General features: G+C 53.5%; 9 protein-coding genes across 9 annotated transcripts; 4 read left to right on the top strand and 5 right to left on the bottom strand.

The window, feature by feature from the left end:
- Positions 1 to 650: 650 nt before the first annotated feature.
- GUITHDRAFT_162719 (hypothetical protein) lies at positions 651 to 2080 on the bottom strand (the record flags this gene model as incomplete). The annotated part of the gene is made up of 8 exons (XM_005834339.1): positions 651 to 707; positions 978 to 1058; positions 1293 to 1399; positions 1448 to 1478; positions 1528 to 1617; positions 1662 to 1834; positions 1886 to 1946; positions 1992 to 2080. Coding segments are annotated over 8 exons (689 nt in total), but the record flags the coding sequence as incomplete, so codon positions are not given.
- A 961-nt stretch (positions 2081 to 3041) lies between these two features.
- GUITHDRAFT_106860 (hypothetical protein) lies at positions 3042 to 8125 on the top strand (the record flags this gene model as incomplete). The annotated part of the gene is made up of 8 exons (XM_005834340.1): positions 3042 to 4613; positions 4815 to 4952; positions 5094 to 5138; positions 5217 to 5392; positions 5472 to 5514; positions 5659 to 5802; positions 6004 to 6362; positions 6469 to 8125. 8 exons carry the CDS (start codon positions 3042 to 3044, stop codon positions 8123 to 8125), a joined length of 4134 nt encoding a protein of 1377 aa, XP_005834397.1.
- cpRecQ (cpRecQ plastid-targeted DNA helicase) lies at positions 8082 to 11927 on the bottom strand (the record flags this gene model as incomplete). Its single annotated transcript, XM_005834341.1, has 3 exons — positions 8082 to 8164; positions 9896 to 10108; positions 10202 to 11927. 3 exons carry the CDS (start codon positions 11925 to 11927, stop codon positions 8082 to 8084), a joined length of 2022 nt encoding a protein of 673 aa, XP_005834398.1.
- Positions 11928 to 13305: 1378 nt separating this feature from the next.
- Positions 13306 to 14548, top strand: GUITHDRAFT_93981 (putative THI4, thiamine). The gene is made up of 2 exons (XM_005834342.1): positions 13306 to 14202; positions 14258 to 14548. The coding sequence occupies exons 1-2, from the start codon at positions 13344 to 13346 to the stop codon at positions 14374 to 14376; spliced, it is 978 nt and encodes a 325-aa protein (XP_005834399.1). The 5' UTR covers positions 13306 to 13343; the 3' UTR covers positions 14377 to 14548.
- A 390-nt stretch (positions 14549 to 14938) lies between these two features.
- GUITHDRAFT_137586 (hypothetical protein) lies at positions 14939 to 16880 on the bottom strand (the record flags this gene model as incomplete). Its single annotated transcript, XM_005834343.1, has 3 exons — positions 14939 to 15053; positions 15094 to 15135; positions 15163 to 16880. The coding sequence occupies 3 exons, from the start codon at positions 16878 to 16880 to the stop codon at positions 14939 to 14941; spliced, it is 1875 nt and encodes a 624-aa protein (XP_005834400.1).
- Positions 16881 to 17247: 367 nt separating this feature from the next.
- Positions 17248 to 18842, top strand: GUITHDRAFT_137587 (hypothetical protein; the record flags this gene model as incomplete). The annotated part of the gene is made up of 8 exons (XM_005834344.1): positions 17248 to 17317; positions 17363 to 17619; positions 17672 to 17782; positions 17830 to 17931; positions 18087 to 18313; positions 18356 to 18462; positions 18516 to 18686; positions 18730 to 18842. 8 exons carry the CDS (start codon positions 17248 to 17250, stop codon positions 18840 to 18842), a joined length of 1158 nt encoding a protein of 385 aa, XP_005834401.1.
- A 229-nt stretch (positions 18843 to 19071) lies between these two features.
- GUITHDRAFT_152107 (hypothetical protein) lies at positions 19072 to 20091 on the top strand. The gene is made up of 4 exons (XM_005834345.1): positions 19072 to 19343; positions 19394 to 19529; positions 19580 to 19638; positions 19683 to 20091. Exons 1-4 carry the CDS (start codon positions 19287 to 19289, stop codon positions 20004 to 20006), a joined length of 576 nt encoding a protein of 191 aa, XP_005834402.1. The 5' UTR covers positions 19072 to 19286; the 3' UTR covers positions 20007 to 20091.
- On the bottom strand, positions 20077 to 21407 carry GUITHDRAFT_157638 (hypothetical protein; the record flags this gene model as incomplete). The annotated part of the gene is made up of 2 exons (XM_005834346.1): positions 20077 to 21004; positions 21328 to 21407. 2 exons carry the CDS (start codon positions 21405 to 21407, stop codon positions 20077 to 20079), a joined length of 1008 nt encoding a protein of 335 aa, XP_005834403.1.
- A 335-nt stretch (positions 21408 to 21742) lies between these two features.
- On the bottom strand, positions 21743 to 22707 carry GUITHDRAFT_137589 (hypothetical protein; the record flags this gene model as incomplete). Its single annotated transcript, XM_005834347.1, has 5 exons — positions 21743 to 21883; positions 21948 to 22065; positions 22273 to 22344; positions 22404 to 22515; positions 22647 to 22707. 5 exons carry the CDS (start codon positions 22705 to 22707, stop codon positions 21743 to 21745), a joined length of 504 nt encoding a protein of 167 aa, XP_005834404.1.
- Between the last annotated feature and the right edge of the window lie 667 nt (positions 22708 to 23374).

Below are 23374 nucleotides of genomic sequence, written 5' to 3' on the forward strand. Positions count from 1 at the left end.
GGGAGAGGGAGAGGTGAAGGAGAAACAAGGGGAAGGGAGTCCGAGGAAAGGGAGAGTGCTCATTGCGAAGGTGAGGGGGCTGATAAAACAGTAGAAACAATCAGGGCCAAGTGAGTCCTCCCTCCGACATGTGCAACGGAGCCGCCCAGGCAAGTATGGAAGTGAAGGATGTTGGCAGTGACGATGAAAACCAGGCGAGACTCGAGGCAGAGGCAAGACTCAACAACACAATCTTCGCTACTCCTGCTCCTCCCACTCCGAGGTGTCCTATCACTCTTCCTGCCTTGCTCCTTCTCCCCACCTCTCCCCTTCCAAACTTGTCCTCTCCTCCTCCCTTCCTGTAGCTCATCCGTGTCGCAGGCCCGCGTGCATCTGTACTCCGCAAGGGTGTGACTGTCTTGGGGAGTACCCGAGACTTCAGTTCGAGTCTGCATGTCGCCCTCGCTGCCATCTCCTCCTCTCCCTCCTCGTCTGTGGTGAGCATATGAAGCTTCAAGTCGCTCCTCCTAACCAGATGTGTGGGGACTAGGATTGCTGCTGCTCGCGCAGTCTTAACTGGAGGAGAGAGGCTCACTTATTCTTTCATCGATGTCTGTTTGGAAAGGTTGTAAACTAAAGGTGCGAAAATCAAGTCATGGGAGCTCAACACATTATCTCCTGGGGTCCACTGGTCGTCGGGGAGTATTCTCCGGGAGATCAGCGTACTCCTATGAAGCCATCGACAACTTGTCAAGATTTGAGTGGTGGAGGGTGGGGAAGAATAGAGGAGGGGAACGGAAGACAAGAGGAAGGAAGGCTGAAGCAGAGGAGAACGGTCTCCGCGGGAGGGGGGGAGCAAGCAAGAGAACGAAGGACTGAGGCATGGTGGAATGGAGATGAGAGGACGGATGAGGGAATCGAGGGAGGGAGGGAGGGAGGGAGGGAGGGAGGGAGGAAACATGGGCAACAAGACTAGGTGGTCAAGAAAAGATTCTCACCTTGTAGCCAATGTACTGCCTGGTCTGCGCATACTTGGAGAGATCAGGAGGGAGATCCACGAGGATTTCGCCATCCTCAACCTACAGGTTTGATTAGACAGCTAAATTCTCCTGCTCTTCCCGCCCGCCCCCATCTCACTCCTTCACCTCTACTACTTATTCCTTCCTGCTCCTGCTCCTGCTCCTGCTCCTGCTCCTGCTCCTGCTCCTGCTCCTGCTCCTGCTCCTGCTCCTGCTCCTGCTCCTGCTCCTTACTCGTCCCCTTCCGGCTGCTGCTGCTGCTGCTCCTTCCACTCCTGCTCCTGCTTCTCTCACCTTCACGCCATAAACAGCTGCAGGGGCTGCCTTCTCTCCCGTCGGGTTGACGGACTTGGCCATGGGCGCGACAAACTGTCCGATCTTGTTGCCGATGCTCTCAGTGCCTGGGGAAGAGCGATGAGGGCCAGACACTCACATCCTCCCTCTCTTGCCTTTGATGCCAAACACAGACTCCGACCAGACCTGAGAGGGAGGATGAGACCTCTGTAGGAGGAGAGCCGCGCAGGCCTACCTTACACTTTCCTTCCTCTTCCAATGAGAACTTGCTCTTGTGGAACGGACAGACAACACAGATGCCATGACGGTCGTCGGAGCCAGTGATCTGCAAGCAGCTCAGCTGCACACCTAACGTGCTGTCCTCGTCACCTGCCCTCGCTTCAAGCTCAGCCCGAGATGGGGGCACTTGTTGTTGAAGGCAAAAAGTTTGCCCTCCTTCTTGGTAACTACGAGCTTGATGTTCCTTGCAGTGACAACCTTGGACTGACCCTCGGCAACATCAGCCTCCTTGAGGTCAACAGAGACATAGTGCATCTTCAACCCTGCGCCTTCACTCACTTCCTATCCAGACTCTCCACTCCCCCAAACTTCACCCGCTGCGCTTCTTCGGGCAGACCGGGGAACCTGAGCCCGTTGCAAGGAAAGGCTGCCACACTGCTGCAGTGAACGAGGATACGAGAGCACTGAGAAGAAAAATACCTGGAAGGCACGAACTGGCACATATGGCATGCAGAGATAGATGACACAAATCCATGCAAGCAGGCGCAGGAACTGCATGGAAAACATCTGCAAGTACCAAACCATCAGCCAAGAAGCATCAGTTGCTTCTACCACATATAGCGCCTCTCCACATGCATAGTTCAATCTGCTGGCTACACCTCTTGTACGCACAAACGTTCATCCCAATCAATTCTTTTCCCAGGCCCTCAAGTTTGATCCTTAGTCGTGTGTAAAATCGTTTCGGGTGAAATGATTCTTGTCCTCCTCTGCTATCCAGCATTCTCTTCCCTCAGCTAGTATCCATACTGGGTTCTCTCTTCCTCTCCCTCTCTCCCTCTTCCTCTCTCGTTCTCCCTCTCACCCTCTTCATCTATCGTTCTCCCTCTCTTCCTCCTCCTTCCCTTCCTCTCTTCCTCCTTCTTCCTTCCCTATCTTCCTCCATCCTCCACTCTCGTCTGCCTTCGTCATCTCCATTCATTCGGCCTCACCCCTACCCCACCCCCACTCATCTATGATCTCAATATCCTTATCACCCCCTCTTTTACAGTATATATCAGGGGTACAATGGCACTTTTCCACTCACCCCCACCTACTTTCTATCATTCATGTCTACACGCCTGGACCCTACCGATTGTGCGATTTCCTTTTAAAGATTGTATCTCAAAAATTTCCAATATTTTATCTTTATAATTCAAATTTGAGAACTATATTGTATATTTTTGAAAACTTTAATACCACCCCACCCGTGGTTAAAATGTTTAGGGAAATAAGCTGTAACACAGAGTTGAATCGATTTAAAGAAGAGATTCAAATCGGTTCGCATCCATTGGAATCACAGTTGACAACCGTTGGCTCATGCTGCTTTTTCTGGAACACAAGCACACAAGAAGAGGAGGAGGAGCAGGAGGAGCAGGAGCAGGAGCAGGAGCAGGAGCAGGAGCAGGAGCAGGAGCAGGAGCAGGAGCAGGACTCCGCTGATTAGCTGCAAGGGATACAAAGTGGCAGTACTGAGAACTGCAACGAGTGAACATGGTCGGGGCAATCATGCTGGGAAATGACATGAGCCCGGAGGAGCTGGCGGAGGTGGATGGGAAGCCATTGGAGGAGCTGGCGGAGATCACAGACCTGAAGAAGTTGACGTTGGACCATGTTCATTCCCTCCTCCATCGGTTCAAGAGCGAAGACGACAGGGAGGTGGGGATGGATTTGAACAAGTTCAGTCTTGTCTTCGGGAGGGCCTTTCAGAGCCTGGCAGGAGAGACTGTGAGCTCGATCTTTGAGAAGATCGGAAGCGATGAGGATGGAAGGATTCATTTCAGCCATTTCAGCCATTTCCTCATTGATTGTACTAGGGTGGAGAAGGCATACATCAGCGCCTTCAGGACTAGCGGCATCACGTTGCCGGGGGACGAGGACTCGCCGCTCAAGGCGAGATGCTCCAAGTCTGTCGCGCTCCCGCCCATCAACGACCTGTCGAAGATGACGCTCAAGCACATGCAAGCCCTCAGCATGGCCTTCAACAGCAACGACAACGGCGAGGGCCTCGCCATGGAGGACTTCGTCTCGGTGGTGTCGGACGTGCTGCACGGCATGGACCCGGCGGTGCTGGAGGCTCAGTTCATGAAGATCGATGCGAACTCGGACGGGACAGTCTCATGGGACGAGTTCTCCTCCTACATCCTCGCCCTCGGCACAGCGTCGGAGTCGTTCGCGCACAAGTTCGAAGGTGGGAACCTGCTGGAGGGGCCGGAGCCAGATCCCAACAGGGACGAGTACCACTCGCACGCCATCTCGCACATAACGTGCCATCATGGAGCGGAGAAGTACTTCACCATCGCGCTAGAGGACAAGGGGACGTCAACAAAGCCAGCTGAGTCGCTCATTCGACAGTGGAACTCCAAGGCTGACGCGAGCGCTGAGATCTTGGGAGCGACGGCGAAGCTGACGGGGAACGCGAGTGTCGTGCTTGCAGTCTCAGTGTTCGGAGACAAGTACGAGTGGAGGAACGGGCCGGCGATCAACGTGCTGGCTGTGTCGTCAGTGGACGGCAGGATCCGGTTCTTTGACTGTGAGAAGCTTCTGCTGATAGGAGAGCTGGACTGTGTCGACGGCGTTTGCACCGCCATGCACAATTTCAGGATCAAGAACGACTCGGGCCCCGACGACGTCTCGCTGGACTTTGGAGGCGAGGAGAAGTCAAAGAGGACGCAGAGGCTGAAGGAGGAGAAGGAGTACGAATGGATCTTTGCGTATGGGGACGACGAAGGGAACCTGCGGCTGTTCACGGAAGAGTCGATTATGGAGTCTTGCAGGAGGTCCTCGTACCTCACCGCCTCCTTCAATTTCATGCACATGAAGCTCTGCAAGGACTGGCTGACTTGGATCCTGTGGATCGACGAGACAGAACTGCTATGCATCTCCACCAACGACGCGCAGGTGCTGGTGCTAGAGAACAGGACGGCAAGGGATGCCAACGGCCCCGTCCTCTCCCTCTCTCAGATCCTACGATCCCGCCGCAAGAACCTCAAGCTCAATGTCAAGAATGCGTTCCAGGGCCACAGCATGTCCGTCAAGACGTGCGCCTGGTGCAGCGGGAGGAAGGTAGAGAGACTCATGGCTTGTCCTGTTAGCCTCCTGTTGTCATGTCACTTCTGCTTCCCTTCACAACTACACTTGGAACAGAACCATCTCATCTGAATTTCCTTCCCCCGACTTCACTTCTTACATCACCTCTACCCCTTCTTTCTCTTCCACTCTCCTCCTCGTCCCCGTCTGTCTCTCTCCTCTCATCCTGTTCAACAGATCATGGCGTCCGCCGGGCTAGATCGCTCCGTCATCCTCTGGGATCCGCTGTTTGGACGTGTCTCTGCATCCCTCACAGGGCACAAGAAGGCCATCTTCTCATTGCAGTACAAGGAGAGAAGAGACATTCTGATCTCGGTCCGTCCCCTCGCATGTTTGTGTTTGCTGCCCATGTTTGATGTTGTGAATGTCGGGAGATGCTTGGAGGTGTTGTCGCCTGCTGAAACTTTTCTGATCCTCCACTTCTCTCTCCTCTCCTTCTCACTTGCTTCCTGTCAGCTGGACTTGCGGTCAGTCTGCAACTTCTGGGATCCTTCAAACCTGGTGTGAAGGAGGAGGAGGTGTGGGAAGGGGGGGTCAGGGGCGCAGATTTCTTGAGCTCCCTTCTTACTTCTCCTCCAGGCTCTTCTCCTCTCCATCGAGCCTCCTCGCACCACCTCCACCTCCACCATCGGCGTCATTAGCGCCATCTTCGTGAACAACAAGACAGACAGGATGATCTTCGGGAACAAGAAGCTGCAGGTTTGGCAGTTCAAGAGAGTTGGCGACACGGGCGATCAAGCTGAAAGATATCATAAGTGAGCAACTAGCGAAATTGACCTTCCCTTCTCGGAAGTGCTCCGATTCTCTTGCGACTTTTGACTATTGGGTTTGTAGGGGTGAGATCGTTGCTGCATTGGTCAACCATCAGTTCTACCAGGTGAAGAGAGTTTTTGTGTTTCAACATGGAACTGAATTATCATTTCCTCCTCCTCCTCCTCCTCCTCCTCCTCCTCCTCCTCATCCTCCTCCTCATCCTCCTCCTCATCCTCCTCCTCCTCCCTCCTGCACCATCTGCGAGCAGATCGTCTTAGTTGACTCCAACTGCTTCGTGACGGTCTGGGACATCAGCACCGGCAAGCAGAACACAAACTTCTTCGCCGAGTCAAAACACGACGACGAGATCCCCACATGCGCGAGGTTCGATGACACCTTCAGGCGCCTGGTGGTGAGTAGCTGGGAATGTCAAAGTTGACATATGGCTCCTTCTCCTCTGCTCTTTTCTCCCTCCTGTCAACTTCCTACTCCTCCCTCCCTCCTCCCTCCCTCCTCTTTCTTCCTCCTACTGTCTCTCTTTTCCTCCTGTCCCGCTGCTCTCCCTCCACCTCCTCCTCCTTGCGTCATCTTCGCCTCACTCGTCGACTCTCAGGTTCTCTACAGCCAGGGCTCCATCCGCATCTTCAACTTCAGCAACGGCACAGTCATCAACAACTTGACCTGCGACTCCAACGGCCCGCTGCAGACCACGACCATAATCACCAAGGAAGAGAAGGGCGCCAAGAAGGGCTCGGACAAGCAGGAGAAGTTCCTGCTCGCCAGCGGCTGGAACGGCAGCGTCTATTTCTGGTACTCCAACTCGCCGGAGGAGGACGTGAAGAACTTTCAGAAGCTGAAGCCGAGGGGGGAGGCGGGAGCAAACGAGGAGGTCAGGTGTATGGCGTTTTACCCGCCATGCACCCTTGTGACAGGATACAAGGATGGGCATGTCATTGTGTGGAATACTATCACGTCAGTATCCTCCTTTCCCCCTTCCCCAGCTGCCCTGCTTATCCACCTCCTCCTCCTCCACCACCACCACCTCCTCCTCCTCCTCCACCAGCTGACCCTCCTGCAGGTACCTCATGGTCATAACTCATCACTTCTCAGCTCGTTCAACTTGCGAGATTATCCAGGGACACATCAAGAGGAAGCCGCATGCTCCCAGCTCGGCTAGGGGCTCCTCCTTCGCTGCTCGCACCGGCTCCTCGATCATCAAGGGCATGCTCGAACCCCTGAGGAACAAGATAGACGCCTCCTCCCCCAGCTCCACCTCGGACTCGCGCCCAGGTACCAGCGAGTCAGCGGCAAACTTCTGGAGCGAGCTGGACTCGGTGCTGGCTAAGACCAGCCAAGTGCAGCAGCGGAAGGAGGATGGAGGAGCAGAGATCAACGCTGTGGAGTTCCTCTCCTCCCCCGGCTTCGAGGGCGTCGCCCTGGTGGCGTGCGGGGACGGGATGTGGAGGTTCCTGAGGGGGAGCAAGAAGTTCCTGTGGGGGTACGTGGACGCGAGGAGCCGCGCGTGCGGGGGGGAGGAGACGTCGCTTGAGTGCTTCTGCACGTCGGAGGATGGTCGGTGGGTGGTGAGCGGGAACTCCAAGGGCTACGTGCAGGTGTGGGAGCTCAAGGGGAGGGGGGACAGCCTGCTGACCGACCGGTCGGGGAGGAGCGGGAAGTTCGATGCCTACCAGGGGGAGACGCCGCAGAGGATCGAAGGGGTGGAGCTGAGTGAGCAGCTGGGCCTGCTGTTGGGGTTCAAAGGGCACGAGGTGGGAATCAAGTCAATCTCCTTCCTCCACCACATTGCCCGAGGGAGCGCGACGTGCAACGTGCTGCTGACGGTGGGGAAGGAGTTCGACTCGCGGGTGATCATGTGGAGCCTAGCTGGGGAGAAGCTGGCGGAGTTCGGGGGAGGGGCAGCGAGCGAGGGAGCGGAGACGACCTGGAGCTCGCAGCTGCTGCTGGAGAAGAGCGACCCTGTGCTGCTGCAGGAGAAGGTGCAGGCGTTCAAGCGTCAGCTGGAGGAGCAACTCTCCTACTCGAAGCTGCTGTACGAGCAGGAGGTGGACGCTGAGAGCTCGGAGCTGACCTCCCACCGGTCGGGGATGAGCGAGATGGAGGGTGAGAGGAAGGGGAAGTTCCAGGAGGAGAGGCAGGACAGAGGCGCGCAGAAGCAGGTGCAGCTGGTGGGGTCGGACGGGAAGGTGACACCAATCAGCTCGTACAAGCAGCTGGAGCCTCTGCTGAAGCAGTACAGGGAGCATAAGAGGGTCGCCGACGGCTCCAAGGCCTCTCGCAGCGTCTGCCCCTTCCGTGCGCTGCCGGTGGCCGGGGAAGGAGGAGCGAGGTCAGACACTCTGAGAAGCATCCCGGAGATGCGAGCGGATCCCTACCGCACGTTCGAGCAGGGGAGGAAGAAGGCAGGAAAGAGCCTGAGGCTCAAGGGGCGTAGCTACGAGGAGGAGAGCGAGGACGATGGAGCCCCGGCTCGCGAGCTCAGCCGCTCGCTGGCGAAGCTGAGCAATGCAATGGACATCATGACAACTGGGGTGCTCGACGCGTTCTCTTCCGGTCTGAGCGCCTCGCACGAGGGCACGAGGATGCGGAGGAAGAAGAGTATGTTCACCACTAAGGCAGCAGTACTCCTGCACACCCCCACGCCAACGAAGCTCCCGTCTATCCTCAAGCCCTTCAAGCATGCCGAGGAGGGAGGGGGAGGGAAGTACTTGGAGTAAACTCCTGCTTCTTCTTGTCTCCAACCTCGTCACCCTCTGCTCATCCGTCCTCACACCCGCAGTATGCGAGTCGGTCCTTGTCGGAAGATTTCCCCATCCTGGCGGGAAGCGAGTCAGAGAGCGAGAGATCTCCTCCTCGCTTACCTCCTCGAGCGACAGCAGCAGGTCAGCTACTCTCTCCACCTCCCCCCTCCCAACGCCGAAGTGATCGTAAATGGTCGACAGCTCCACTCCGTCCTTCCTGCTGTGGGCGTCAGAGGTTGTCAACTATAGGGAACCTCCATACCTGCTTGAGATCAACTCGTACAGACTCTCTCTACTAAGAGTCTTCAACTGACTCGTACCCTGCTCTCTCGTCGGGACGGTTCCGCTCATGGCGAGCTCCAGGATCGCCATCTCCTCAGCCGAGATCTCCTCCACCTTGAAGACGTCAAGCCGCGCACGTGAAGCCTCTCCTTCACTGTACCTCCACTTCCTGACTCGCAGAGACGGGAGGAGGGCTTCCTTCCAGGTCGTAGACGAAGTTGGGGGCAGAGAGGGAGGAGAGTCCGTCGCTCTTGCAGGGGGAGGTCCAGGAAAGTTCGGACGGCGACGTTTTGCACTCCACGATCCCTCCCTCTGACTTGCTTGGGGTGCCTCCCCCGAGACCCATCAGACGCTCTGAGTATACGTTGGCCTGTTGCCACAGGCGGATCCAGTCCACTTCCCTCATCTCCTGCCCGTCGTAGAAGGATGCGGCGCAAGCAATCTGCCCGACGACCTTATCTTTTGGCTCGCGCCTCAAGCTGCTGATCTCATCGATCTTGCATGACAAGTCTCAGACGAACACAAGAGATTGCTAAACCTCACCGTCATCCCCTTCGAGAACAGATCGAACACGTTCTGCTCTGCAAACTCGACGCACATTGACTAGGAAATACTTTCATCAGGGTAAGGAAGGCAATGAAGAGCAGAACCTGAAGGACAGTGTCGAAGACGGAGTTGTCAGCATTCTCACCCTCCAAGTGAAATTTCGTCGCCGCCCACAGGCACACCAGTCCCCACGTTCCCCTGCAGCAGAGATTGAGATGTGGAGGGTCAAGGCTCTCCCAGCAAACTCACTTCTCTCTCAGGTGGATGTGAAAAGATTCGAAAACTTCCTGAGTCTTTCCGAATCGAGTCTGAGACTTGAAGAAATTGCAGCGGGACAGCTTCTCGATCTCCTCTAGGATGGACTCGCTACCTTGACCCCGCGGCTGCGATGATGAGCCGTTTGACAGATGATAGCAGGACTCTTGGTTCCTCACTGGAGTCTGATTGCTGCTCAAGTCCATGACAGATACTCTCGGGGAGTTATTTACATCAGAAGGATTCTGTACATACGATTTCGGTGTTGGCTTTTTACAAGTGAGGATTGGAGAGAGTTGGCGTTGCTTACTCGCAGTGAGGATAGGAGAAGTTTCACGGTGGTTAATTGCTGTCAGGATCGGTGAACCCATACTTGTCCTGGCTGGAATGCTGCGAACTGACGAAGGCGAAAATTCTGCACTGTGAGAAATTCTTGGATGTGGTGGAGACGGTTGTCGCAAGGGAGGGTACGAGTTTAAACTAGAGAACTCTCGCTCTCCGGGAGTTTCTACTGAAGCATGTCAGATCGAGTATTACTTTCAGCACGTGGATCATAAATGAATATCTTACCTCGGCTCCTTCCTTTGATTGAAGTGTGCTCATTCCTTGGTTGTTTGCATGTGACCCATCCATCCAGCTCCAGTGTTACAAAGGGCAAACCACAGTAATACTCGATGTCCTTGAGAAACCTTGTACCATACTTCTCTAGGAAATTTTGTGAAACTCCTTCAACTTCAGCAAGAGAGTCCAAGTCGGCTGGCCTGTGAATCACCAGCTCAAACAACAAAGGGTCGGGACAAACTGTAGATGCCGGCAGATGCTGGGCAGAAGCTATCTCTTCACGAGTCTTTCGAAGCAAGACTAGCAGCTGTTCCTCTTCGTGGTTCAGCCGTCGCCTTCCCTTCCGATCCAACTTAAGGTCATTCAAATCCAACAAACTCCCAGCCCTCTGCGCGATATCTTTCTTACGATTGCCTATCCACTTTTCCTTGTCTTCCAACTCTTGCATCCCTTTCGAAAGTGTGATAGGAAGGGGCAAGTTTTCATGCGAGTGCAGCCATTCGTAGCCCTTAGCAGAGATTTTTACGATCTTGAAGGTTTGCTGTCGTCCATTTGCAACCCCGACCCTTGCATGCTCTTCCAAGAGAGGTTGATCAAGGGAAAGTAGCTGCTGTCCCAGTTGCTTCCACCAGTCTGCAGACTTGTTCTTTCCTTTTCCAAACCCACTTGTTTTCTTGCACCATTCAGGAACGGCTGCCCCCCTCAAGAAGTTAACATATTTGGCGATCCCAAAAGCATTCTTGCAGTCCAAAACAGCTCCGAGGAACTGACGCACTTCAGCGCTCATATCCCGAACTTGAGTTTGGCCATTTTCTTTCCTCAGGCAGTTGTCGCACTGCCCGCAAGACGAAGCATTTCCTGAGAGCTTCTCCCCAAAGTGCTTCAGCAAGGCGATCCTTCGACAGGAAGTGAGGTAGCAGTACTGCCTCATCTGCGATATGCCTTGATGGAGCGCGTCACGAGCGATCTCAGAGATCAATTCTCCGCTGCTTCCGCTCTTTTCATAGAAGGATGCCAGCATAAAGTCTTGGCCGCTGTACAGCAACGTACACCTGGATGGCTCGCCGTCTCGCCCTGCCCTCCCGCTCTGTTGATAATAGCTCTCAATCGTCTTTGGAGCTCCCCAATGAATAACATGTCGGATATCTGGCTTGTCTATTCCCATGCCGAAGGCAGTCGTTGCTACCACCACATGTAGTTTGTCTTTCAGGAAGAGATCGTGAATCTTTGTTCTCTTGCTATCTGTCATGCCAGCATGGTAGAAAGCCACAGAATCTTGTGCAATCCCCAAAGAAACCAACTTGTCTGCGACTTTCTCCGCATCCTTCTGAGTCAGCGCATACACGATGGCAGGAACAGGATTGCCCTGCTTGCTTCCATCGATTATTTCCCGAAATACCGAGATTGCCTCCTGCGAATTTCTTTCATATGCGGAGTAGAACAAGTTGAGTCGGTCAAAGGTCGTTACGACCCGAACCAGACCAGAGGGCTGATCTGACCGGAAGGAGCCCAGGGAAAGGTTGCGAATGATCTCATCTTGTACCCTTGGGGTAGCCGTCGCCGTCAAGGCCATCACCGGCACATCGGGGACCTCTTCTCTCAACTCATATAGCCTCTGATACTCCGGTCGGAAGTCATGCCCCCACTCACTCACACAATGAGCCTCATCGATCGCAATCAGCTCAATCCCAACCCTGGCATGCAGGTCTTTCCACCGCGACTTCCATCTGCCCAATGCACTCTCGGGTGTGACATAAAACAAGCGGACGCCATGGCTGAAAACACTGTATTCTGAATCAGGTTCGTTGGTTGAGGTTGCAGAGATGTTCCTGGCTTTCAAGGATGAAACCTGGTCGTGCATCAAGCTGATCAAGGGGCTGATAACTATCACAATGCCTCTCTTCACGAGTGCGGGTATCTGATAACAAAGTGACTTGCCCGACCCAGTTGCCATGACAACCAGCGAATCTTGTCCTGCAATCGCAGCCCTGATGGCTTCTTCCTGGCCATTTCGGAAGTTGCTGTATCCGAAGCATCTTTTCAGTACTAATCGTGCTTCTTTCAGGGGGTCTACTTCGTCCTTCAAGGGATCATCTCTGCTCGTTCTCTGGTGTATCCGATTGCTGGCTGGCATGATCTCGTCACAGCATCAGCGTGTGCAGTCTTGATCTTGTCATGATGCCTCTCTCCCTCCTCTTCCTCCTCCTTCCAACGTTCCCCGCTCTCCCGCCATTCCCCTCCCGCCTTCGGATCTTCTTGGTCTGAGTCTGCCTCAGAGTATAAACTGAGGACCACGGCCCCGGCCCGGGCCCACCAACTGACTGAGTCCATACTATGATGGGCGACCTCTGCCACCTCCCTGGCCTTTCCGGAGTCCACCCTCAAGCATAGGGCCTCACGTGAGAGCCTCGGTAGGGCTGAATCCTTTACTACGAGGACAACCAGGAGACTCGTTCGAGGAGGCTTGACCGTCCCTGACACTGTCGCACACTGGCCAGGACCAGCTGAATCAGGCTGGCGGATTCAACATCACTGAGTCACTTCAGAGCGCCGGGACTGAAAGGTTCAACGGTTCAACGGTTCCGAAGTTCCGGGCCAGATCAACCTCCGAGGCTCCGAGGAGGTCCTGCGACGGGAGTCACGTGAGCTGAGCAGGGTAATTTTGCTTAGCTGGGTCACGGCCGTAGCCTTGTAAGATGCCTCGCTGTAATTTAACTTAACTTTGAGTAAATGCTGAATCTGGAGGATCGTTGACAGGCGCAAAGCGGCGCTGCCGTCGGATTTAGTTAACATTCATCGAGCTGGATATGTAGTACCGATAAATGTTTACTCAATGTACTAGCTGGTACTCAGCACAAAGCGCAAACAAGTAGACCTACACACCCACCCTGGGAAAACGATCAAAGTTGATGATGTTGAGGGGGTGGGGGTTGTTGAGGGACGAGGCCAACAAAAAGTACCAGTGCCTCTGCGTGACCAAGAAAGACACAGAAATCCTCTCCTGCTGCTGCTGCTGCTGCTGCTGCTGCTGCTGCTGCTGCTGCTGCTGCTGCTGCTGCTGCTGCTGCTGCTGCTGCTGCTGCTGCTGCTGCTGCTCGTGCTCCTCGTGCTCCTCGTGCTCTTCTCACTCCTCCTCTGAGGCTCCTCCCGCTTCTCTCCTCTCCCCTCCCCTTCTCGCCCTCCTCTCCTCTCCCCTCCCTCCTCTCCTTCCTCTCCTCTCCCTCCTTCACACCCTGGCCACTGCTCCTCTCCTTTTCATCCTCCTCTCCGTGTTGTCTACTCTTCCTCGTGCTTCCCTCCATTTCATGGTTGTCCGTGCTCTTGCCGTCTTCATCCTCGACTCATTCCCTCAATCTTCGCTTAACATTCTACCTTCCTGTCCTTATCATCCTCGGACCAACAGCTATTTCCATGTACGATCATAGACGTAGACTTGTATCAGAGCACCAGGAGAGAGAAGTGTGTGTGTTGATAGTGTTTCACCAAGAACTTTGTTACCTTCTGACCCTTGCAGCAGAGCTCACCCCCGACGCTTTTCAACACGTTCAAGATGACGCCGCCCTGTCAAGTTGTACCTGAGACACTGCCCTACAGCAACTCCAACGTCAACAGCCCCTCCAAGGTCACTGTCCCAGCTCAGGCTCACCAGCAACCGTCCACCCCGTTTGATGGCTACAAGTTCGAGCCCATCCGAGAGGCCACGGTCAACAGAGCCATGACGAGTCGCTACTTCCGCGACCTGGAGGCTTACGCCGAGTCAGACATCGTCATCGTGGGAGCTGGCTCAGCAGGACTGTCATGCGCCTACGAGCTCTCTAAGATCGCTCCGGACGTCAAGGTTGCCATCATTGAGCAGAACGTTGCTCCTGGTGGAGGCGCCTGGCTGGGAGGACAGCTCTTCTCTGCCATGGTGATCCGAAAGCCAGCGCACCTGCTGCTTGACGAGCTTGAGGTGCCGTATGAGGACGAGGGAAGCTACGTCGTCTGCAAGCACGCGGCTCTCATGACCTCGACACTACTGAGCAAAGTGCTCAAGAACGGCAACGTGAAGCTCTTCAACGCGACGGCCGTGGAGGACCTCATCGTCAAGCAAGATCCTCAAGGGCTCAAGTACTGCGCCGGAGTCGTGACAAATTGGACGCTGGTGGCCTTGAACCATGACACCCAGTCTTGCATGGACCCCAACGTGATCGAGAGCAAGGTCATCGTGTCTGGCTGCGGCCATGACGGACCTTTCGGAGCTCAATGCGTGAAGAGACTCGCCAAGCTCGGGATGCTCGACGAATACGCTCAGAACGGGATCCAAGGGATGGGCGCGCTGGACATGAACTCGGCTGAGGACAAGATAGTCAACAACACGCGCGAGGTTGTGCCGGGAATGATTCTGACGGGGATGGAGCTAGCAGAAGGTGAGGCTCCTCACGTCGTTCAGATTGACTGACATCGGACTGACGCTGCTAACAGTTGACGGAAGTCCTCGGATGGGGCCGACCTTCGGCGCCATGTTCGTCTCCGGCCAGCGAGCCGCACATCTGGCCCTTGCTGCCTTAAGGAAGAAGCAGGAGGAGGAGACGAAGGTTTAGATCAGACGAGATCGTCTCAGCCACTGATGAACCTGCCAACTAAGTTGATAGAGCAGTAGCTTACGGCTCATAGTCTCTATTTCCCTTTTAAGTAGCAAGTGTCTTGTAAAGAGATACGGTTCACTGCAAGTTTGATTCTTATATCTTAATACCTTATCTCATATCGAAACTCACCCATGGATCAATCTCTTGTCTCTTTCCTGCACACCTTTCCAGCACCGATGGGATAGTTCACCCTGATCTCACTCTGAGACATATCTCCAGCAACTAGAGATGAAATAGATTCTGTTCGAGACGAGTCACTACAGCAGTAGGACTATCAATGATTCTCTAAGTGACGTGTTCGTGCTATGAAGCTCAACAATTGATACAGTTTAGCAAAAATATCAACAACTCGTCCCGAGATTATGTTCAGATTGTTGAAGTCCAGGCCGAGCAAGCAGTTTATCTTGTGCTAAGACTCTGAAGATTCAAAATCTTTACATTTTTCTCAGCCTACATCCTTGAAATCTTTCCTCTGCACTCTCATGGTGTATGGTGCCGTCATCGGTACAAGGATGGTTCATATCGTACAAGGAGTAGTCAAGCTCTGCCTCAACTCAGAAGCTTCGTTTAAGCTGCAGACAAGGACCCCAGCAGTACCTGAGCACGTGACAGCTGCCAAGGCTTGGATCGTGCTGGAGTGATTTGAAAGTGAAGAGCTTCCAGCCTAAATACCTCAGGTTGACCAGAAGCTCGTCGTCTGCAGAGACTGAACATCTAATCATCGTGATCATCAAGTCAGACCTTGTCGATCGTAGCTTGATCCAGTCCTCCATAGCATGTTTGGGATCGGGCTTGCTATCCGTTATGATAAACAGGTGACTCGTGTTTGTAAAGCCGTCTGACTGAGATCCAAACCTCTGGTTGCTACCCGACAGATCCTCGGGGTCGAAGATGATGGGATCAACAGAACGATTACACAAACATGTGCACAAACTCTCCGCTTTCCGTGTACGCTCTCCCCCTTCCATGCTGATGATGCAGGCAGGATCGGTGAAATGCCTTCGAGGCAGAGAATCGAACATGACATCTGAGAAACTCGAGCACTTGTGAGGAATCTTTCGTTTGTAGAGAGCAATCTTCTCCTCTCGATCTCTTTGCAAGAACAGCGAGACATTCTTCACCAGACGTCCCAAGACCTCCGGGTGCCGAGCGAACTCCATCAGCCCCCGATACGACGATGCGTTTCCAGCAAGCCCCTGAAAGCGGCGGAGGATCCTGTCTTGCAAGTGCTCTTCCAAACCTCCAACCTTGAGCTGCCCCCGGCAGTCGATGCACCTGCTGTCCTCGCAGGCCCCAACTTGCGGCTCTGGTCTCCCCGGGGCTCGACAGCAACATGGCACCCACTCGTCCCACAGCAGCAGCTTCAGACGAAGTCGGTTCACCGGCCTCGCCCAGCCATAGTGCACCATGACCGGAGCGTCCGAGACGAAGAAACTGAGTTTGGCTCTGCTCTCGTAGTAGAAGTTCTCGGCCCTGAGACCTTTAGACTCGTCCAGCCATCGACCTTTGGCATGGATGGTATTCTCTACTTTGAACACCCTGTCATGCCCGAAGGAAAGATGGCCCAGCCGACGGAACAGCATGCGCCCCTGCCCCTTGTCCTCGTCCCCTGCACTGAAGGACGAGAGCCATGGTAGAGTCTCCGACACTTGCGATTGAACAAGCTCGTACTGATGCACCCACAGCATGTAGACGTCAGGAGGAGTCGCGGTCTTGAGCGCGCTGACCAGAGCCGACGCTCCTTGGTCGTAAAACACATCATCGGCATCGACCTTCAACACGTAGTCACAGCGATGTTTCCTCAGGATCTGCAGAGCAGCGTTCCTGGCTGCAGACACGTCTGTTCCGATGCTCTGCTTGAGGAAAACCAGCTTGCCCGAGGAAATCTCCTCCTTGAAGAAAGATTCCACGACATGCACAGTCGAATCTTCGGACCCCGTGTCAATCAGAATGTAGAGGTCGACATGCGGGAGCAATGCGGCTACCACAAACGTGATCGCGTATTCTTCATTTCTACACAGCGTTACAACTCCAACCTTGACCCCTGTGTTGTAGCGTGCCTGATCCATCCTCTTGAAATGGCAAAGATGAGCGATCGCATGATAGCTTATCATGTTCATTGTTGTGTTGCTATATTTGATCAGCCGCGTCTTGAGCGTTCTCATCAGGTTCCTCGCCTCCTGCTGTTCAATGTGGCTTGCCATCGCTCTTTGCAAATCGTCTGCGTTGATCGGCATGTCTGGAAGTTCCTGGGAGTCTACTCCTCGAGCAGGTTCGAGCACAAACAGGCGAGACAGGTTCTGGCAGAGCATGTCGGGAGCCCTCGACATCCTGAGCTGGGTAACATCGCGAGGAAGACGATCGACCGAGGAGATATGAAACAAGACCAGCTGATTGATCAGACCGAAAATGATGATGAGGAAGAAGAAAAGCCGAAACTTTCCGGCAGGAAACCGCATGGAACTCTTCTCTCCTTGCCTGGTCCCTTCCTCTTCTACTGCCTCCTCCTCTGCCATCCCCTTGATCCTCCCCTCCACCTTCGCTCCTCGATGACGCTCGACGCCATCGCTGATAGATCTCAGTAAACCCGAGCATAAACTTGCAATAAACAGAAAAACAACAATAAATTCTAGTACGGCCCGATCCGGCCCCAGCCTGACTCAGTCACGGCCCGCGGCACACGGCCGGGTAAGACTCCCGGACTTGACTCAGTACTAGGACTGTCACGGCTGCAATTCGCCTCAACGGTTGCCACACTGCAAGCAGGCAGACAGGTCCCATGATGGCGGGACGTCTGAGCTGATTGTTGCCCCCGGGCGAGCGAGAATGGCAGGAGAAGCTCATGAGAAGGCTGAGCGAGTTCGTCGAAAGACCCACCTTCCTCGTGACTCGCCAGGTGAGGAGAAGCTGGTGAAGGAAGTTTTCTTGACGCTGTTGCCAGGTTTTATCAGGACCCAATGGTTGGAAAACTTCTACGAGACTCTCTACGCCAGCAACGAGCCTGGTTTCTACATCCCTTACACCGTCGTGTTCCAGTACCGTAGGATCTATGCAGCTTACTTCTCAGACAGCGACGGTGCTGCTGCTTCATCCTCAAAGCTTGTTATGTCCGTCCACCTGAGAGTGCTCGTAGGTTGCGTGCAGAAGGTTGACAAGATCGCAGACCTCGGGCCAGAGCAAGTCCTCGAAGGTCTCAAGGTTAGGATGCTTGTGATGACTGTAGGATTCGAGGATGAAGAGTTGTTGCCAGGACATGCGACATGGAGATCTTGGTGTGAAGCGATCTGACATAGTCTACTCGATCCCTTGCCGAGCATATTACATCTACTCCAAGAGAAGTGAAGAGGGCTTTGCGGGAGAGGTGACATTCTTTGTATGTTATCCCGTCCAGTGACTTGGTGAAATCAGGGCAAAACCAACTTGTCCATAGAATACTTCGATGACTCCGCTGTCACACACTTCCTCACCTATAGGGGCAAGGAGAACAATGGAATACTTCAGCAAGTTCAGGTGTTGATGGCATAATGTTGATAATCATGATAAGGGAGTGCTGCTGCTGCTGCTGCTGCTGCTGCTGCTGCTGCTGCTGCTGCTATGTTCGCTCTGACGTATAGATGAAATGGGGAGTTTGCGTGCCGACGACAATGTTCTTGACATCATGCCAGGAGCTCACCACGCCTAACGTGTCTACGATCCGAGCGTACTGGACTCCCCACTACTGTCAATTGGAGGTACATCAGAAGCCTTTTGACAGCCAAGAAGTTCTGAAAGGAAGGCCGCAGTCTCGAATCAACGTGAACAGAGCAGACGCTAGCAACGTTCCCTTGTTTGAACGCGCCGTGACGTTTGAGGGAGAGCTTCACCATTCCTCCAGCTTTCCCATGAGCTCTCGGTCCTCATGATGGCTCTTGTTTCTCTTTTGACGGTCCCGCAGCGTTGAAAGTCGAGTGCGAGATCTCCTTGATCGAATAGTCTCCAGTGTGCGCAGATGTCTGCCTAACAACCTGGCGATCAATCTGATGATCCTCAACTTTCGAATCGGTCAGAGCTTGTGTAGCTTCATGCTATCCTCATCACACTTGTGCTCCTGCCAGGCCCCAACGGAAAAGTTTTCTTTCTGTACTGCAACTCCCTCAAGCTACAGTACAGCGATCATCACGCTACCAGCGACTTGCGCGACATGGACAACATCCGGCCGCCTTCACCCAAGTACGTCGACAACGATTTCCCTCCTCCAGGACTTCGCGGGTCGAAGAAGCGCTTTGGTAGCGTCGCCCCTTGCTGGCTCTCAGTGACTTTGAGGCTCAGGGCGTGTGTGTCCGAGCACCAACAACCGTTTAGGCCCGTACGATGACTTCAAAGTGAAGGTTCAAGATATCTTCATCCACTTCCTATGGCATGGTCCGCGAGAGGCAAGCTAGCAGATCGAAGCTTGAACCCTCAGTAACAAGACTCCACAGGCTTGGAAAAAATTGGGGAGAGACGTTCCTGACATTCCCTTGGAGAACGGAAGTGATCCGGGTTGCCTCCCCTCCCTCCTTTCCTCCAGTCTTGAAGTCACCAGAGGCGTTTGCAGGAGTGGATGGAACAATTCTCAGATTCTTCCTGACGATGGATCTGCGTCCTGTTCCCTTCGGACGACCTTTCCTGTGGAGCGCGGAGTTTGACAAAACTTCTGCGAAAGAAGAGAATCCTCGATATGTGATCCCCTCTTCCCCGTTCATGTTGCGACAGCTTGACTTGAGTTGGTTCTTCAGTGGTCTACTGCAACGAAAGAGAAACACAAAGAGATTGAGTCCTACATAGAGAACAAACTTCTTGAAAACCCAAAGCTCAAGGCTGCCTATCGTTACTGGGAAGCTACGATGGTCTGGTTGATCTCACAGGAAGTTGATTTCGTGTCACAAGAAAACTTCCAGCAGGTAATCTCGGACTTTTGTTCTTCGGACCAGCTTTGATAATCTGCGATCAGGAGAGGATTCGACCATCGTTCTTGAACCATGACATTCATGCCAGCACGGCAGCAATGTTGGCCTACAACAGCACGAGAGAAGAGATCCTTGACGGGGAGAGGAAACAACTTCTCAGACCCATCCAGTGGGAATTTGGTGAGACTGTCTCGCAAAGAAGCATTCAAGTTTCTCACTTGTACTCGCAGCTGAGATTAGAAAGGCAGCAGTGATCAAAGATGACATCAAGCCTGTCGACAAGAGCAAGGTATCTGACTAACCTCTTCTTCTTACTTAACACGTTGGCGGTAGAAGAAGAGCAGCAGCAAGATGTTCCTCCGACTGCCGGAGTCTCCGGGCCCACACGAGCACCACGATGACCATCGTCCTGCTGCTGCCAAGACTGCTAGGGATGGCGTCGGTCGATTGCAGACGCAGAGGTCGCAGACGTCAGCAGCTCAGTCGACCTTGACCCCGAGGTCGTTCGTGTCCTCTAGGATGACTCGGAACTTCCTCCGTTCGGCGAGGAGAGCGATTTCTTCCAATGGCGCTGCAAGCAATCAGCTCCCATCGGTTGTGGTCGACAACAAGCTATTAGCTCAGTTGATTGAGCAGACTTCACAGCTGCACACCTAGCAACCCTTTCTTGTACCATACAGAGCAGGTTGAGCGACGTTTGTTTACTGATGTGACATATCCGTTAAATTTAGGCTTCAACATTAATCATGTTCGCATTCTTGTTGATGCGTTTGACGATCCCCGCGACCACCTTACCAGGACCAAGCTCGTAGCCTTGTTCGAACCCACGATCCATCATAGCAGCGATGGTGTTCTCCCAGAGAACAGGAGAGGTGACCTGCCTGGTCAGGATGTTCTTGATCGTAGTCGGGCAAGAGTGAGGCATGGCATCGACGTTGGAGATGACGGGGATTCTGGGCTTCTTGATCTCGACAGTAGCCAGAACATCAGAAAGCTTGGAGACTGCTGGCATCATGAAGTCTGTGTGGAAGGCTCCAGCCACAGCGAGAGGAACTGTCATGCGGGCCTTGAACTCTGGCTTTGCGATCTCTGACACCTTGGCGCATGCAGACTTGGCTCCGGAAACGGCATAGTTGCCCGAGCAGAGGTAGTTAGCGATCTGGATCTTCTCCCCTGACAGCTCCGAAGCCTTCTCGCAGAGCTTCTTCACTGTGTCGCTATCAAGTCCAATGACGCTGACCATTCCGCTCTCTGAAGCCTCTGAGGCAGCCTGCATGGCCTCTCCGCGAACCTTCACGATCTTGAGACCATCCTCAAAGCTAAGTGCACCAGCGAAGGAGAGCGCTGTGTACTCACCCAAGCTAAGACCAGCAGCCACAGTGGCACGATCAATAGCCTCCTGTCCTGCTTCCATTCTCAACTTCTCGACAGCAGCAAGAGAAGCCACGTAGATGGCAGGCTGGCTGATCACAGTCGAGTCCAACTTCTCCTTGGGACCCTCAAGGCACAACTTGAGGAGGTCGTATCCCAGGACATCGCTGGCTTGCTCGAACATCTCCTTCGCCTTGGGAACATCCTTGACAAGATCTCCCGCCATACCTAGGTACTGAGCACCCTGACCAGGGAACAAGAAGGCAGTTGTCGCCTTCCAATCGCTAAATTCGGTGTCGCTCTGCTTGCTTTCCGACTGGGCAGCTGTCATCTTAGTCCTGAGAGCATGGGAGGTGAAGGAGAGGGATCTCCTTGCGACAGCAGAGTGGATGCTTGCTGGAGTAGCCAGGAAGGCCTCTGCAATGTTTGCTGACGCCACAAGCGCCGCCGCCATCGGAAGCACGCGCATCATCATTGATCGGCCACCACCCTTCCACCCTACCCCATAAATCTAGAGTACCCCTGATCCTTTACCCCACTTTTAACACGACAAAATACCCCTCCTTACCTTGTTTTCTAACCCACCCCCTGTGAGGTGAGCTCTTACATGTCCCAACGATTGCCGGGGGGGTCGTTAATGGCAGAAAGGGCTGGGTGATACTTTAAGATGTAGAGGGTGATCGACATAGGGTGGGGTAGTGCAAATGACTGAAAAAGGTGGGTACCTGTCAGTAGTGAAGAGGGTAGTAGCACCCCATCACAATGGACTCCAGCGGAGTCGGGGGTTTGGATTTCTATTGTTTGGAGGGGGTATTTACAGGTATTAGACTTGGGGGTAGGGTACTTGAAAAGCCTCGGAATGGCCCGGCGGGGCCCGTCACGCCGCGACTCGGCGAGGCTCCCGGAACGCCGTGCGGGCCCGGCCGAGCAACTCCTCAGTTCAAATTCAATGGCCGGGCCGGACGGGCCGAACCGTTTCAAAGACTCATGTTTCCCAAGTTTCACTGACAGTGCCTGGGAAGCTATACGAACCATTTCCATGGCTCTTCAGGAAACATGCAGTATGTATCCTCATAGTCGACCAGAAGCTTTCGTATCTCATCCACTGACACCATCTTGTCCTGGTCATGATGTGCATTTCTGTTGCTGTCCCTTGACAATACCTGAAGAGAAGGAAGGGTCGGAGAATGTTTTCAATTTAACTAGATTCAGCGTTTCAGTGCATACCTCCTTCATTCCTTCACATCCTCCGTTCTTCTTGGTCCAAACTTTCTTATCCTCGCCATCATAATTCTGAGCCTCTTCATCCGTCAAGACGACATGCTCGTTCCATGAATCCACTGAGCTGTAGCAGAAGAATCACAAGCAATAGAAAGGGAATCTTCGAGCATGCTTACTCTATGATAGAAGGAAAGAAAGGATACACCCTGCAATGCATTGGCCTTGCTTCGTAAATTGAACATGTTTTATCCTCATTCACAAATATACATCTACAATGACACAAAGACAGCATAAGCAACCCTTCTTGGGCTCTCACAAGCAAGCATCTCACCTTCCCTCATCATCAGCATCGGGGGAGACCAGCGTGAAAGTTGGATGATCATCTCCTCTGACCCGATGCACTCTACGAAAAAGGGGCAACAGTCGTCATACCCCAGCGTTTGCGCATTTACCTGCTCATACCTGTTCCAACCCTCCATCTCTTTGTTCACATATTTGTCTTTGAATGCCTTTTCAGTGATTCCAAGGAACTGCAAGATCCTGCTTGTCTCTTCTGGGCTGAACCACACCTCCCCTTTTACATGACAACATTTTCCGCATTGAGTGCAATCGAAAGGCAATCCTCCAAGTTGCTCCCACCATTCAAGATCAGCCAAATTTTCTTGTGAATTCATCGATACTCGTAGGCCTTTGAAGCTACCTGACCTGCCAATCGAGTGCACGCGCCTTGACGGTTGCGGCCCAAGAAGTCCACAAGCGAATCCATTTGTCCATCGCACAATATCGAGCGCTACTAAGATGACGATGTATTTGCGGAGCATTCCAGCTTCAATGCACAGAAGATGTTGATCAGATTCTGACTGAAGAAAATCTTATCAGAAGTTGATGTCAAAAGGTCATTCTATGGATTGCATTGCAGGAATCTTACATTGAGTCGTATCTTATTCTTACATGTTAACAACAGGGAGAGATGAGTCTAACTCTCTACTCATACTTCTGGTCTTGAGTATATTTGATGTCGCCTCACAACACGTGGACACAGTATCCATCTCCATCACTCTCCTCTCCTCCACATCGCCGATCATCACCTGACTTCATCACCTGACTTCTTCTTCTTCCTCACATCATGTGGGCTGCCTGAGGTGTCCAACTTACACACCAACCTGATCTCTTCCTAGCAATCACTTCTCTTCTTCTCTCCCATCCTAGCTCGCTGGTTAAACCTCCCCTCGCCCCCTGCACCAAACTTTCGGGGGAGCCATCACGGCCTCCAATCTATTTTACTCAACTTTGTTTCAGTGATGATAGGCATCCCCGGGCCCCGGGCCCCTGGGCCCCGGCATTCCGGCAAACCATGGCAGTTCCTCTCAGGCAGACATCCTCGGGCAAGGGTAGAGGTGGTCAAATTCTTTCTCTCCACCCCCCATTAAACA

This window comes from Guillardia theta (genome assembly GCF_000315625.1).
Source record: "Guillardia theta CCMP2712 unplaced genomic scaffold GUITHscaffold_26, whole genome shotgun sequence".
NCBI classification, from domain to species: domain Eukaryota; class Cryptophyceae; order Pyrenomonadales; family Geminigeraceae; genus Guillardia; species Guillardia theta.